Source organism: Dendrobium catenatum, unplaced genomic scaffold, assembly GCF_001605985.2.
Source record: "Dendrobium catenatum unplaced genomic scaffold, ASM160598v2 fragScaff_scaffold_1295, whole genome shotgun sequence".
Taxonomy (NCBI): domain Eukaryota; kingdom Viridiplantae; phylum Streptophyta; class Magnoliopsida; order Asparagales; family Orchidaceae; genus Dendrobium; species Dendrobium catenatum.
In genome coordinates, this window is record NW_021319757.1 from 9921 (window position 1) to 26580 (window position 16660).

A 16660-nucleotide genomic window follows, 5' to 3' on the forward strand; every position below is an offset into this window, starting at 1 on the left:
CTTTCCAAAAAGAATGGTAGATTTACCAATGTTAATACACTGGCCGGTCCATTTGCTGAATTTGGATAAGATATCTTTTAACTCCAAAGCAACTTTCTTGTTAGCTTCTGAAAATAGCATCACGTCAGCTGCGTACAGAAGATGTGATATCCGAGGTCCATAAGGAGAAATATTAACTCCAATAGAAGTTAAGGCAAGAGTATTAGTGAGGAGTTGAGAGCACAATATGAAGAGAAAAGGTGACAATGGGCAACCTTGCCGAAAACCGCTTTTGGCTATAATCCAATCCGATGGGTTACCATTGATTATTACTGAGAACCTCGGCTCTAACACACATTCCAATATCAGTTTGGAGAACAATGGAGGGAAAACAAAGTATTTCAAGTCTCCTTCAAGAGTATTCCAACTCACAGAGTCATATGCATGTTCCATATCAATTTTATAAGCAGCTAGTCCTTTAGAAGATTTTTGAGTACCTGAACTTGTGGAACACCTCTTGAGCAACCAATACATGATCTGAAATAGATCTCCCCTTGATGAAAGCTGCCTGTTCTTCTGATATGAGTTTGGGAATAACTAAGGCAAGCCTATTTAAAATAACTTTAGCCGCCACTTTGTAGACTGAGTTACACAAACTGATAGGCCTAAAGTTGGAAGGAATCAAGGGATTTGACACTTTAGGGATTAACATTATCAAGGTATCCTTCCAATTCTTGTCCATCTCCCCATTTTGAAGAAAAAACTGATTGCATTAACAAAATCAATTTTTATAATGCCCCAATAAGCTTTTAAGAAAGAGTATGAGATTCCATCACTTCCAGGTGCTATATTTCCTCCAAACTATTTAATAACTTCCTCAACCTCTTCCACTGAGAAATCCCTTGAAAGCCATGATTTGTCATCCCAATTTAAAATAATAACCGGCTTTGGCCATCCTTCCAAGGTGCAATCCCTTTGCCTCCACTTTTGCTTGAAGAACCGAATAAGAGTATCTTGAATTTGATTTTGTTCTTCCAGGACATTCCCTTCTTCATCCTTAATCTTCACAATGTTGTTCAGTCTTCTTCTAGCACTAGCATAAGAATGAAAAATTTTAGAATTGTAATCTCCATCAACTATCCACTTGACTTTAGCTCTTTGTCTCCACCATATGTTCAATCTAGCCATTGTTGAATTCAGTTCCAACACCTTGGCTTTTAAAGTCCATCATTCTTCATCATTAAGCCAACCAATCTCAGATTATTTGATTTGCAACTCCAATATATCTTCCATCATTTTGTCTTTAGATAAGTTCAGGTTTTTCATCTTAGCTTTGCTCCAAAAGAAAAGAGATCTAAGAGTTCTTTTGAATTTAGAATTTAGGATATGAGCTTGACTACCCTAATAATTGGTAGCCCAAGCTTTCTTGACCACCGTGAGAGCAGCCGGGTAGGATAACCACACATCCTCAAACTTAATGGTTTTCATGCTTGGTGATTTCAAATTGAGGATATTGAGGATAATAGGACAATGATCGAAAGCTACTCTCTCTAAGTTCTTGACAACCAACTGAGAAGATAAATTTAATGCAAAGGAGTTAAGGAAGCACCTGTCCAACCTTTCCAAGATCCGAGCTCCTCCAACTTTGTTGTTACACCAAGTGAACCGAGGTCCAATGAATCTTACCTAATAGTAATCATTGTTGGTAAAGAAAGCCTCCATTTCCTTAGAACCTTGGGTGCATTGAAACTTTTTCCCTCCTTTCTTATCTTCCCTAGAAGTGAGACAGTTGAAGTCTCCAGCAACCACCATGGGGAATTCAATATAAGAATGAATTCCCAGAAACTCCCAAAGTTCCCTCCCTTTATAGCATTCCTTGTTGGCATAAACAGCAGCCACCCTCCATTTACAATTGTTGTTAACTGAGAGGTCTCCAACTATACATTGGTTAGAAGAATCAACCAATGAGAAATCAGCCACATTAGCATTCCATAAAGCAATAATACCACCTGATGAATTTATAATATAAATTACTTAATTTAAAATATTGAATCATCCATTGATTTAACCATTACATATAAAATAATCCTCCATAGAAATTCATAATTAGTGCTATGTAATTTTGTCACCGCTCTAACTATATCTTTAGCTTTAAATTTCTTTTAATTTTCTAATGAACAATAAACTTTCTGACCTAATCAAATTTTGAACTCTCTATTATTCGATGTTTGAATTAATTATTCAAGGGAACAATTTTTTTTACATTTAAAATTGAAAGGAATGGATTACATTTGAATATTAACATTCTCTGTCATTTTTTTCATTGTGTTTCTAAGATATAAGGACTGAGTTTATATCAACTTCCAAACTATTTTCAAGTAAGTCAATAAATAAAATATTACAAATTGCTACTTATTAATAACTCATTATTAAGATTCATTTATATATGATCATCTTTATAGTGAATTTTAAAATTTATCTATTTAAGACAAAATTTTTTAGAAAATTAAAAAATTATGTCGTCCAATCCTATATAATTATATCATATAAAGTACCTCGACTCTTAATATCTTCATATCGAATAATTCAGATAAAACTCTTCCATTCTTAATATTTATGGGCCATACTAAAAATATTTAGTTATAGATTCCAACTATTATTAATAATTATAGACTTGTTTAAATTATTATCCATTATTCAATCCTCTTGTATATATTTATATAATTAATTATGATTACATAAATAATTATGGACTAAATATGATAACAAAAAATATTTGTACATGATAAATTTTCCTTTAAATATTTAATTTTATAGAAAATATATTACAATAATATTACTTCATGACACATTCCCTAATAATTCTAACTTGGTAGAGCTAAGAAACAAGTCTCTAATGATAGAGATAATATGTATAGAAGTGAACTTTTTTTTTTTTTTAAAGAGAAATAAATGCATTAATAGCAACGGAAAAGAAAAATAAACAACTAAAATGTTGATTCCTCCTTCAATAAATTCACAAATGAAGGAGGAATCTCATTCAAGCACAGACCTTCCCAAATGAAGTTGCTAACCATCGCATACTTAGCACACATATCTACTAGCTTATTACTACCTCTATCAACACAAGAGAAAATGAGATAATTAAACTCTTTAAAGAAATTAAAGTCTTCTTCTCCCTTGAAGTCATCAATCCTTGCCTTATGAAGCCTTCTTATTGCATTTGCATTGTCACCTTCAATAATTGCTCCCTTGTATTTGAACATCCAATCTTTAGTCATTTCTTTCAAAGACTTTATAGCTAGAATCTCCAAATAGTAAACGCCCCAATGAATGCATTTTTTACCAAAAGCCATTAAGAACCTCCCTTTGCTATCACGTATAACACATCCCATGCCAGCTCTATAAGAGGAGTCAAGTGAAGCATCTACATTGATTTTTAACCAATCGGGTGGAGGGGGATACCAAGTATTAGACAACCTAAGGGGCTGGTTAGCATCCCATAGTTCCGATTTTGAGTTAACAATCAATTTAAAAGTAGATAAAAAGCTGACCGCACTTGCAACCACCGAGATTGCACCTTCTACCACTTTATCATGTGTAAACATGTTTCCAGCCTTCCATGGGAGATACAAGACATTGAAAAACAAATTAAGAAGCATACCATTATGAGTTGTCATTTGATCCATCCATCTACAACAATCTTGAAAGCTTTCAAACAAAGGAATCCGGAATCCCCATTTGTTGAGTTGAGACAAAACCTCCTTTATCTTGGCACATTTGAATAGAACATGTTCCATGTCTTCAATGCCATCCAAACACCTTGGACAGACTTCAACTTCTTGCAATCTTCTATGTGCTAGAAACTGGTAAGTTGGTATAGCTTCCTTGAATAACCTCCAACAGAAAGTTTCCACCCGTGGCACTAGTTTAGCTTTTTTCAACCATTTTGCAAATTTGCTTTCAGGCTGATCTTGCTGCATAGCCTCAGCAATCATCCCTGATATTGTTCTCCCTGATCTGTTGAATATCAACTCCTGCTTATCCTCCCGTTGATCACACATAATTTTGGTGTGTGAAATAAGCTCCACCATTTCACTACCAAACATATTCAGTAATTCAGCCACATTCCATTCCTTTTCTTCAATGAACCTGTCCAACTTAACCGGTTCTTCACCTTGAGGTACAACAAATGTAGGTCATTTGTTGATGCTCTTATCCAATAGCCACTTGTCTTCAAAAGCATTAATTGATGATCCATTAGCCACACTCCATTTTAAGAATGGTTGTAAAACTTTACCTCCATCAGTGATAATTTTCCATGAGTAAGATACACACCTCTTCATATTATCTTCTACAACCTTGGATCCATACTTTGGAGCCAGCATTTTGAATAAAAGAGAGTTTCTATTATTAAAAAATCTCCATGTTAGTCTTACTCTCAGCTCAGCCACCTTAGAAGTAGATGAGCACAGTCCCCGGCCTCCTCTATCTACTGGTTTACATAATTCCTCCCAGCTAACATAGTGAATGCCAACTTTACCATTAGGCTTATTCCATATAAAACACCTGCATAATTTGTTGATGTCTTCAAGAACACGGATTGGAACCAAGGAATGTGTGTTGTATAAATTTGGGATGGCCAAAGAGACCGATTTAACTAGAGCTATTTTACCAGCCAAGGAAATGAGTTTACTTCCCCAAGTGTTGATTTTCTTAAATGATTTTTCAATGATGAACTGAAAATCATTAGCCTTCAATCTTCTTAAAGTCATCTTGATACCAAGATACAAAAATTCCTTCACTTCCTTGATACCTAAAATTCTTGTAATGGACCTCCTTCTCCTTCTATTAACCATCTTTCCAAAAAGAATGGCAGATTTACCAATGTTAATACACTGGCCGGTCCATTTGCTGAATTTGGATAAGATATCTTTTAACTCCAAAGAAACTTTCTTGTTAGCTTCTAAAAATAGCATCACGTCATCTGCGTACAGAAGATGTGATATCCGAGGTCCATAAGGAGAAATATTAACTCCAATAGAAGTTAAGGCAAGGGTATTAGTGAGGAGTTGAGGGCACAATATGAAGAGAAAAGCTGACAATGGGCAACCTTGCCGGAAACCGCTTTTGGCTATAATCCAATCCGATAGGTTACCATTGATTATTACTGAGAACATAGGCTCTAACACACATTCCAATATCAATTTGGAGAACAATGGAGGGAAATCAAAGTATTTCAAGACTCCTTCAAGAGTATTCCAACTCATAGAGTCATATGCCTGTTCCATATCAATTTTATAAGTAGCTAGTCCTTTAGAAGATTTTGAGTACTTGAACTTGTGGAACACCTCTTGAGCAACCAATACATGATCTGAAATAGATCTCCCCTTGATAAAAGCCGCCTGTTCTTCTGATATGAGTTTGGGAATAACCAAGGCAAGCTTATTTAAAATAACTTTAGCCGCCACTTTGTAGACTGAGTTACATAAACTGATAGGCCTAAAGTTGGAAGAAATCAAGGGATTTGACACTTTAGGGATTAACACTATCAAGGTATCCTTCCAATTCTTGTCCATCTCCCCATTTTGAAGAAAAAAACTGTTTGCATTAACAAAATCAATTTTTATAATGCCCCAATAAGCTTTTAAGAAAGAGTATGAGATTCCATCACTTCCAGGTGCTATATTTTCTCCCAACTGTTTAATAAATTCCTCAACCTCTTCCACCGAGAAATCCCTTGCAAGCCATGATTTGTCATCCCAATTAAACAAAAACCGGCTTTGGCCATCCTTCCAAGGTGCAATCCCTTTGCCTCCACTTTTGCTTGAAAAACCGAATAAGAGTATCTTGAATTTGATTTTGTTCTTCCAGGACATTCCCTTCTTCATCCTTAATCTTCACAATGTTGTTCAATCTTCTTCTAGCACTAGCATAGGAATGAAAAAAATTAGAATTGTAATCTCCATCAACCATCCACTTGACTTTAGCTCTTTGTCTCCACCATATGTTCAATCTAGCCATTGTTGAATTTGGTTCCAACACCTTGGCTTTTAAAGTCCATTATTCTTCATCATTGAGCCAACCAATCTCAGATTCTTTGATTTGCAACTCCAATATATCTTCCATCAGTTTGTCTTTAGACAAGTTCAGGTTTTTCATCTTAGCTTTGCTCCAAAAGAAAAGAGATCTAAGAGTTCTTTTGAATTTAGAGTTCAGGATATGAGCTTGACTACCCTGATAATTGGTAGCCCAAGCTTTCTTGACCACCGTGAGAGCAGCCGGGTAGGATACCCACACATCCTCAAACTTAATGATTTTCACGCTTGGTGATTTCAAATTGATGATATTGAGGAAAATAGGACAATGATTGAAATATACTCTCGCTAAGTGCTTGACAACCAATTGAGAAGATAAATTTAATGCAAAGGAGTTAAGGAAGCACCTGTCCAGCCTTTCCAAGATCCTATCTCCCCCAACTTTATTGTTACACCAAGTGAACCGAGGTCCAATGAATCTTACCTCATGGTAATCATTATTGGTAAAGAAAGCCTCCATTTCCTTAGAACCTTAGATGCATTGAAACTTTTTCCCTCCTTTCTTGTCTTCCCTAGAAGTGAGACAGTTGAAGTCTCCAGCAACCACTATGGGGAATTCAATAGAGAATGAATTCCCAGAAACTCCCAAAGTTCCCTCCCTTTACAGCATTCCTTGTTGGCATAAACAGTAGCCACCCTTCATTTACAATTGTTGTTAACCGAGAGGTCTCCAACTATACATTGGTTAGAAGAATCAACCAATGAGAAATCAGCCACATTAGCATTCCATAAAGCAATAATACCACCTGATAGTCCACTTTGAGGGCACCATAACATAGTTTCATCCATCTCCAATAAGAGTTTTAACTTCTTTCATTTCAAAGGAAGACAATTTAGTCTCTAGCAAACCCACAAAAATCACATTATGTAATCTCACATATTCTTTAAGGAATAGAGAAGCACTCCTCTTTTTTGCTCCTCTATAATTCCAAAAAGCTAATGAATACATTAATGAGTGATAGGGGATTGAATCCCCAAAGTACCGTTTGCTTCCAATTCCATTCTTCTACTCCTCAGATTTGAACTGATACGACCCAAATCCTTTAATTGCTTAGGTTTTTTCTTCTTCACCATATTGGATTCATCTTCTATATGATGCCCCATAGGATTTTTAATACTACTAGGCTCAGTTCTGATCATTTCTGGAGGTTCTTTCATTACTGGATTGTCTTCTATGATTTCTTGAACTATATCCCCTTCTTCAGCATGACTGCTCAATATACTGAATTTTGTTTCCAGTTGTTGGGATCAGAATATTCTCACTACCTGGATTAGTAGATCCAGAATAAGTATTAAACTCTGATTGTTTAATACCTTTTTCTACCGATTCTGTAAAATTGAAAACTAGAACATTAGCTGCTACTCCTTCAATCTTCTTAACTAGAACAACTTCTCTGTCTTCCTTTGCAACTTCTACAATAGTTCTTCTAGATTCTTTCCTTTTCCACAAAGTCATGTTCATATTCTGAAGAGAACGATTCTGAGATTGATTTTGATTATTGAATCTCTTCTTGCCTCGGTTAACTATAAGCCAAGGTCCATAGCCAGTCCCTTCAACAGAGCCAACTTCTCTGTTTTTAGCCTGAATAATTTTCCCAGCATTATTAGTACCAGAACCAGACATCTTCTCATAAATTTTATTATCTCCATCACCTTCTTACAGCTTTCTTTATTGTGGCCGATAAGTCCACAGTTAAAACAGAAATTTGGGACCCGTTCATATTCTATCTTTTGGTAGAATCTCCCAGCTTTGCCTTCAATCCAAACACCTAAAGGAAGCTTGTTGTCCAGCTTGATCCAGACACATACCCTTTCGAATTCTCTTCTTCCCCATTAGAACATGTTTCCATCAATCAAATATGGTTTTCCAACTATTGAGGCAATTCTACAAATATTAATATTATCCCAACAATGAAGAGGTAGATTTGGAAGCCTGATCCAAATCGGAGCTGTCACGCCTTTTAGAGAGTTAGAAGAAAAGGTTTGAAGAGTTAGGAGAAAAGGTTTTCCAACCATTTGTCCATCCCAATTATCTTCCCAATAACAAACCATGGTCCATTAGTCATAACAGCTTCCATTTATTCTGATTCATAAAATGAGCAAAGCACCCATCCCATGCCTAATATGGTTAGGTGAAACTTCCCAAATTGCATCCATTGTCTCCTGAGTTCTGAGCTTATGACCCGTAATGGGGGATATCCTCCAAACACCTTTATGACAACTAAGTTGCTAAGCTTTTCTGCATTCTCCTTTTCATTTTGCTCATGCAATTTCATATTTACTCCATATTCAGCTAGGAAGTTACCCAGTTGTAAATCTGAAACTTTAATGTTCTCTTTTTTCCTCAACGCATTTATTTGCTCTCCATCACAATTTCTAATAGGGCTTGACACATCCTCTCCACAATCTCCCTTGTCAGCTGATTCAACATTCCTATCTTTCACCAAGTCAGATAATAATATTTTAGCTAGTTCAGCATTCTTCTACTGTTTCACTGCATTATCATTTTCTCCTAGGATACCTGTATTTGTTAGGCTAGAAATTCCCATTAAACTCAGATCAAGCGTCTTCTTTTCCATGCCATCTACATTTCCAATCAATGAGGTACCTTTATCAATAATATATTTAAAAGACGGAGATGCAAAATAACCTTTGAAAACCTTCTTGACATTTTCTTCAACCATAATGCTCTTTCCTTTCCCAATCACCTATGGTTCTCTTCTAGCTATGAAGCATCCTTGTTTAATGACAATTCCTTTATTACCTTTAGATTTAGCCATCAGATTGACTGTAGTTATTTCATCACCGAATGCCAGCGACGAGAGCATTGGACGGGATGAGACATTCAAAGCCTTCTGAATAAGACGACAATCCTCCAGGGTCCCACTGGTAGGTTATTGCCAGCGAGCATCCGCAGCCATGTGATTTCTGCAACTCCCGTGACGAGAAAAATTTGAATTCCCGTGAAAATTCAAACCATTTTCTTAGAGTTTCTCTCACTACTTTCTCTCACTACTAATACATTGCCCCTTAAGGCAAAAATATCGTTTACTAACAAGTTCAGATGATGAAATTAAAAGTTGTCATCCTAATTGTAATAATTGGATTCAAATAAGAATTGCATACAATCCTAAAGGCTCAAAATAAGATTCTATCAATATTTAACTACTATAATCCGGATGGGAGATTATTAATTTCATATTACATATCTCAATAACAAATGATATGTTTCTCCGATGAGAGAAAATATCACTTAATATTGATCGATGAAACATGACGATTATGATCATTATCGACTTGATTTTCTCAAAGAATATTAATTTTGAGTTCTGAAAATTGATTTTTTTAAAAAGGTGGATGTGAGTTTTAAATCTCCTATGAGCATAAGCCCTCGTAGTTAATTACATCATAAGAAATTAGAATTTCCTACGAATACTCTCGATTAAAATAATGATGAAATTTTTTTTAAAGATTTTTTAGTATTGATATCAAAGGAAGTGAATTTTAGAATTTCAAGTGGGAATGGATCAAATTGGAATACTTATTTTTAGAGTCAAGGGAAGAAGAGTAGGGGACACTTTGATATTTTAGAATAATCTAGAAGTGTGATTATTAATTTCATATTACATATCTCAATAACAAATGATATGTTTCTCCGATGAGAGAAAATATCACTTAATATTGATCGATGAAACATGACGATTATGATCATTATCGACTTGATTTTCTCAAAGAAGATTATTTTTGAGTTTTGAAAATTGATTTTTTAAAAAAGGTGGATGTGCGTTCTAAATCTCCTATGAGCATAAGCCCTTGTAGTTAATTACATCATAAGAAATTAGAAATTTCCTATGAATACTCTCGATTAAAATAATGATGAAATTTTTTAAAAAGATTTTTTAGGATTGATATCAAAGGAAGTGAATTTTAGAATTTCAAGTGGGAATGGATCAAATTGGATTACTTATTTTTAGAGTCAAGGGAAGAAGAGTAGGGGACACTTTGATATTTTAGAATAATCTAGAAGTGTCCCAACCTGATCTAAGTGTTGGGCTTTAAGTTTTGGATTGAAAAAAGATTTAATTTAAGTTGAGTGTTTTATTAGAAATTTGATATTACATTCATGGAGGTTGGGGTCTTATGATTCAAAATCCACCCAAGATCTTAAATTTGAATTGGGCTCCATATAATGGTGACTCAAACCTAACTAATGCAATGCAAAATTTAGACTTACCATAGCTTGGATTGGGCAGCCAGCTAACCACCTAGTCGATTTTAAATCCATGAATCTGGTCATTTTATGAAAGAGTGGTAGGGACATTTTTATTAAAGTTTTGGAGAGTTAGGGCAGACATCTAGAGATTATCCTAAGTGGCCACTTGACTTATGTTGGGTGAAAATGCTAGATACAAATAAAATTAAAATTTATACTCTTTTAAATATATTTCTAATATAATACATGCTGGTCAAAATACATAAATCATGAATGATTGAAATTTTAAAAAGGTTTAAAAATAATTTTTTTAGAAGATTAGGCTTCCCTAGGTTCAGCACCTCATCCTCATAGGTCGGATTATCTGAACTCTACCCGTAGATGGGGAAGTGCCTTAAAATAAGGAATGAAGAATGCATTGATATGCATGCGACCCCAGACGATCATCAGCATATTCCCTATATCATTATCTTTCTATGTTATTTAACTCATAAAATTTTTAAATTTTTTATTATGAGTAAAGGAATTTTGCACACTCATACAAGTCTCACGTATCTAGGCTAAATAAAAAATGACACACAATCACCAAAAAATTAAAAAAAGTAGGTAATCTTATACGCAATCAAGCAAACACATCAAATATAATAAAATTACTTAATAAATGTTCATAGGCAAGCTGCCTTGCTTATTACAACCTAGAAATACATAAATTAAAGTGGTTGTGCACCACTGACAACAACCTAGATTCTAATCTTAATACAGATGCAAGTGACCTTGAGTGGGATACTCTTTGTCTTTAACTCCTCGGTCTTCTCCTCTTTGAGCTCCTTGAACTCTTCGTAGTCATATACCTAACTAGAAAAGAGAACTATTCTCTCGAAGGGAAGGTTATTCTTTCCACTTTGGGTATGAAAAATGATCCAAACTTGGGCTTCCAAATGGAAAATGACTATTCCCCTAAGGGGTATCCCTTCCTCTTTGGAATCCAACCTTTGGATCTGTGTATCCCAACTCAAATGTACACTTTCACAAATCAATACTTAATCAAATTACATTAGTGAAAATAAAAAATTATAGACTCTCCTACATGATTATCCTAAGTATTTAATAAATCAAATTAATTTCCAAGCATTTTTGTATATATGTGCAGAAAAAAGTAAACACACATGGCCACGCTCTTTTTTATTTGGGGGTAAAGCACCTGAAGCACTTGTAGCAATTATATTTATTATTTATTTATCCCCCTTTATTGCCCTATATGAACATGGACACTTGTAGAAAACTCAATGAGCATCCATATCATTCCTAACCTAAAGATAATCTAATTGACAAACGCATCAATCCATAAAGTATAGTAAAAAATAAACAGACACACCAAGTAATTTCAATTACAACATATAATGAAATCTCAAAAAACTGGCACACAGTAAAAAAGTAAACATCGACCTAGCCTAGATATAGAGTCGGTTATTCTAGCAAGCCATCTAAAGTGTGCATAGAAGGTCATGTGGAAGGGGTAGATCCTAAACTGGGTAGTTTGTTTGAGTTGTCTAATGTTTGAGTTTATTAAAAGCAAAAGGAGAAATTTAATATGAGTTTAAATATTAATGTGTTAAAGCTTTATTTTGATGTATTTTAATTATTAAATGATTTCAACTTTTGTTGCACACCGAGGACGTCAAGTTTATTTCATCTTTTTTAGGGCTAGGTTAATAGCCTCATAGGCCTGGGTTGCCTAGTAATAATTAAGATTGATTAAGTTGATTTAGTTGATTAGATGATTTTTATTAATCAAATTAAGGATTTTTGGTATTTTAATGAATTATTGAGACTTTTATTAAAATAATTTTTTATATTAATTAAGGGTCCAAAAGTTGACTTTTAAAATTAAAGTAAAATTTAAAGGTTTTAGATTCTAAAAAAATATCATTCCTTATGATTAGTGATTAGATTGTTAGTACGTTTAATTTAGAGTTTTCTATAGAAAGTTATGAATTTTTGAAGTTTTGACCTGATTTTGACTTAGGTTTGATCGAATTGTTGAGTTATTGACTTTGATTGGATTTTGAAGGTTTGAAATTTTTGTAAAATATTATATTTTAGTTTTAGTTGTATGCCTTTGAGTTTAATCAATTTAGAGTTTTCTAGAATTAGTTAGGATTTTAAGAAATTTGGGTATTTATTGAATTATTTAATTGTTTCGATTAAGGGCCCTTTTAATGATTTGAACCCAAATAGACCCCAAAATTTTTGAAATCACTTCCAAATATCAGAAATGATCTAAGGAGGGATTATCAAATTTTTAAGAATTTTTTTGGTATTTTAAATTATTTTTAATTAATTAAATTAATAGAAATTTATTTTCACTTAAAATTAAATTATTTGTAAAGTTGATTTCAAATTAAAATGAATTTAATTTTTTCTGATTAAGGGGTTAATTATGATTAGTTATAGGTGCTATATGCATTTTTTATAATTAATTTTGATTTATTAGAATTTTTAGAAGTCTTGAAGTTTAATTAAGGGTTTAAATTTATGCAAATTAATTACAGGACTAAATGACTTCAAAAATCAGTGGGAAAATATCTATAGGTAGGCAATGTTGCTATATTATATGTGCAAAATTTCAAGTCAAGGGTATATGCATTCTAATTTTTATAATTTTATAAGTTCCCTACATAAGTTCTTAATTATTATGCTTAATGGTGTCACTAAGTTATATAGAATTAAATCAATGTTATTAACCCTTGGATTATATCCTTACATAGGAATTCACAAGCACATTCAAGTCCTTAAAACTAAGGGAGACTTAACTAAGTTTATTTGTGCACCCTAATTATGCAAATCAAAATAAAATCTAATAAATTGAAAGATTAATTAATGGGCAATTATCAAGGTAATTGCCCATTGATTACTTACTAATCCCCATTAATTCTATTCAAGCATGTTTGATCTAAGTCTAAGTCTAAGATTTTGAGAGACTCCACATAACTCTCAAGACTTAATAAATATAGTTTTAAATTTAATTTTAATAATTAAAAATAGATTAATTTTAAGGATTTCTAGAAAATTTAAGATAATTCAAAATAGTTTTAAGGATAAATATAAAAGAAAATTCAAAATAATTTTAAAATGGTTTGGAAAATAGTTTTGTAATTAAAAAAAAAGTTTAAGTTATGAATTTGGATATATATATGTTTAAGTTGATTAAGATATTTTAAAAAAAATGAAACACAATCTTAATTTCAAAATAAATAAATTATGTTTTCTATTTTTAAAAAAATACTCTAAATTTTTTTAAAAAAATATTGATTTAATATTAAATTAAATGATAATTAACTAAACCTCAATTAAATAATTACTTAAAGTATTTAAATGAAACAATTAATTGAATTCTAAAATATTTTATAATTAAAAATAATAAATTACTTAAATACATTCTCTTTTAAAGTAAATTTTCATTTGAAAACATATTAATCAAATATTTGAAATAAAATGAGATTAATTGTTAATTAAAATCTAAATTAAAATATTTAAGTAGAATATATAAATTAATATATTTTTAAAATAAATATTTTAAAATTATCCACTGAAAAGATTTTTTTTAAATGTTTAAATATAATAAAATAAAAAACATTATTAATTAATTAACATGTCATTAAGTAATTAAATAATTTTCAAATATTTTAAAATTTAAAATTACTAAAATAAATAAATATTTTAATTTGAAACTAATTTAAATTAAAGTTATAAAATTATTAAATTTTGATATAAATAGTGAAATTTTGGATTTATTTATTTTTAAATTAATTTTATAAGACTGTAGATTAAAAATACATCATTTTATTAATTAACTTAATGGCGACGATGATGGGAGTAATGGTGAGCCACACGACGTGATCTAGAGCTTCGGATCGATTCCGCTGTAACGAGGGAATATTGGCATCACTGGACCGCGGATTTGAAATTGCGTTAAGACCGAGCATTTATGACACCAATCATTAGTCGAGAATGATGGTCACAATGGGTGACGAGTTGCCGGATGCGTTGTTACTTATCCGAGTCAGCATTCTCCAAGTCATCAAGATTCCCGTAGTTGCATCCAACGACGGAGATTGAACCCGCAATTTGATCTCAGTTAAATGAGATCAAACGTGGAAGACCCATCTCATAGTTTGTGATGGAGGGCTCAGATCAAGCCAGACAAAGATTAGAGTAAACTGGCGCGTACACGACCAGAGCAGAGCCGTGTTATGACGATATCTCAACCGTTGATCTAGAATCAATGGCTGAGATTGTACACTAGGCTAGACCTACAAAGACACTTAAGAACAATCTTTTGCTTCATTCAACAGATCAGATTGATCATTTAATTTGAAATTTAAACCTAAAACTATGCATGAACATTAAACAATGGGGAACTAAAAGCACAATTAAAAAGTACTTATAACAGCTATTTAATTAAGTGTAGTGACTTATGACTAAAGTTTTAAAGCAATTTTACTATTGGATCTTCAAGTCTTTATATATGGTTGAGCTTTCGACTGTTCAAGTAAGTTTTTCTAGTTGAAAGCACGGTCTGAAATGCCTTGATTGGCCGCTGCAGCTCCTTGGAGGAACATTGGGATCGCCGAAAGCTCATCGATGAGGTGTTTCACGGTGGTTTTTGACCGAGAGATGAAAGGGAAGATGTCTGGAGCTTAAAGAAATGCTTTGGGGTGCTTTGTGAGGCTAAGGATGTGAGAAAATGTAATATGATGAATGATGCTCTAAATGGGTTTTTGCCCTATTCAATGATCTGGACACAAAGGGATGGTCCTGAATCGATCAGAGGACCTCTTAGATCATTGACAAGTGTCCCAAACTATTGGGTGGCAGATGAAAAGGCTGGGTCAAGCCATCCTTTTATTGAGTTGTTTTAGGTGAGTGCGGGCACAACTGCCATTTTATGCTAAATCAAGCCATAAGCTCAATTTGGGGAGCTTAAGGAGAGCTTTAAGATCTGAATGGAATGTCTAGAGCATCTAGGATAGGAGGTGTTGGAATAGGATTAGGGAGTTGACCATCCATAATGATTTTAAGCATGGGATGACCCCTTTTACCAGTCAATGGAGACTGAGGTGGCAGGGAGGAGGTGTGAGAAATAGGTTGGGTGATCCCCACGCCTACTTTTGAGGTTAAAAGAAAGGGTTGACCACTTCAAAGAGGGGTTTAAATGTCTTTTGACTTGCTTTGACCAGTCAACAAAAGTTAATACTGATGATGTGGCACTTAGAGGGTGTATATATTAATTTTAACATAAATATTTTAATATTATCCACTGAAAAGATTTTTTTAATTTTTAAATATAATAAAAATAAAAGAAACATTATTAATTAATTAACATGTAATTAAGTAATTAAATAATTATTCAAATATTTTAAAATTTAAAATTACTAAAAATAAATTTAATATTTTAATTTGAAACTAATTTTAAATTAATGTTTATAAAATTATTAAATTTTTGATATAAAATAGTGAAATTTTGGATTTATATTTATTTTTAAATTAATTTTTTTAAGATACTAGATTAAAAATACATTTAAAATAATCATTTTATTAATTAACTTAATTGCGACGGCGATGGGAGTAACGGTGAGCCACACGACGTGATCTAGTGCGTCGGATCGATACCGCTGTAATGAGGGAATATGTGCATCATCTGAACCGCGGATTTGAAATTGCGTTAAGGGCCGAGCATTTATGACCAATCATTATGTCGAGGCAATTATTGGTTATCAATGGGGTGACGCATTGCCACGACTGCATTGTTACTTATCCGAGTCAGCATTACTCCAATGTCATTAGATTCTCCGTAGTTATATCCAATAGTGGAGATTGAATCCCGCAGTTTGATCTCAGTTAAATGAGATCAAACAGCGAAAGATACATCTTCATAGATTGTGATGGAGGGAACAAATCAAGCCAGATAAATATTAGGGTAAACTGATGGCGTACACGACCAGAGCAGAGCGTGGTATGACGATATCTCAACTGTTAATCTCAGAATCAATGGCTGAGATTTCGTACACCTGGGATAGACTACAAAAACACCTTAAGAACAATCTTTCGCTTCATTCAAGAGATCGAATCGATCATTTAATTTGAGATTTTAAACCTAAAAACTATGCATGAATAGAAACAATGGGGAACTGAAAGCACAGTTTAAAAAGTACTTTACATAAAGCTATTTTAATATAAGTGTAGTGACTTAGGACTAAAGTTTTAAAGCAATTTTACTATTGGATCTTCAAAGTCTTTATATGGTTGAGTTTGTAGACTGTCCATATAAGTTTTTCTAGTTGAAAGCACGATCTGAAATGCCTTGGAT

General features: G+C 33.0%; 1 protein-coding gene across 1 annotated transcript; it reads right to left on the reverse strand.

The window, feature by feature from the left end:
• Positions 1 to 1665: 1665 nt before the first annotated feature.
• On the reverse strand, positions 1666 to 5870 carry LOC114580808. The gene is made up of 3 exons (XM_028699458.1): positions 4280 to 5870; positions 3326 to 4156; positions 1666 to 1988 (listed from the first exon to the last, which is right to left on the reverse strand). Exons 1-3 carry the CDS (start codon positions 5868 to 5870, stop codon positions 1666 to 1668), a joined length of 2745 nt encoding a protein of 914 aa, XP_028555291.1.
• Between the last annotated feature and the right edge of the window lie 10790 nt (positions 5871 to 16660).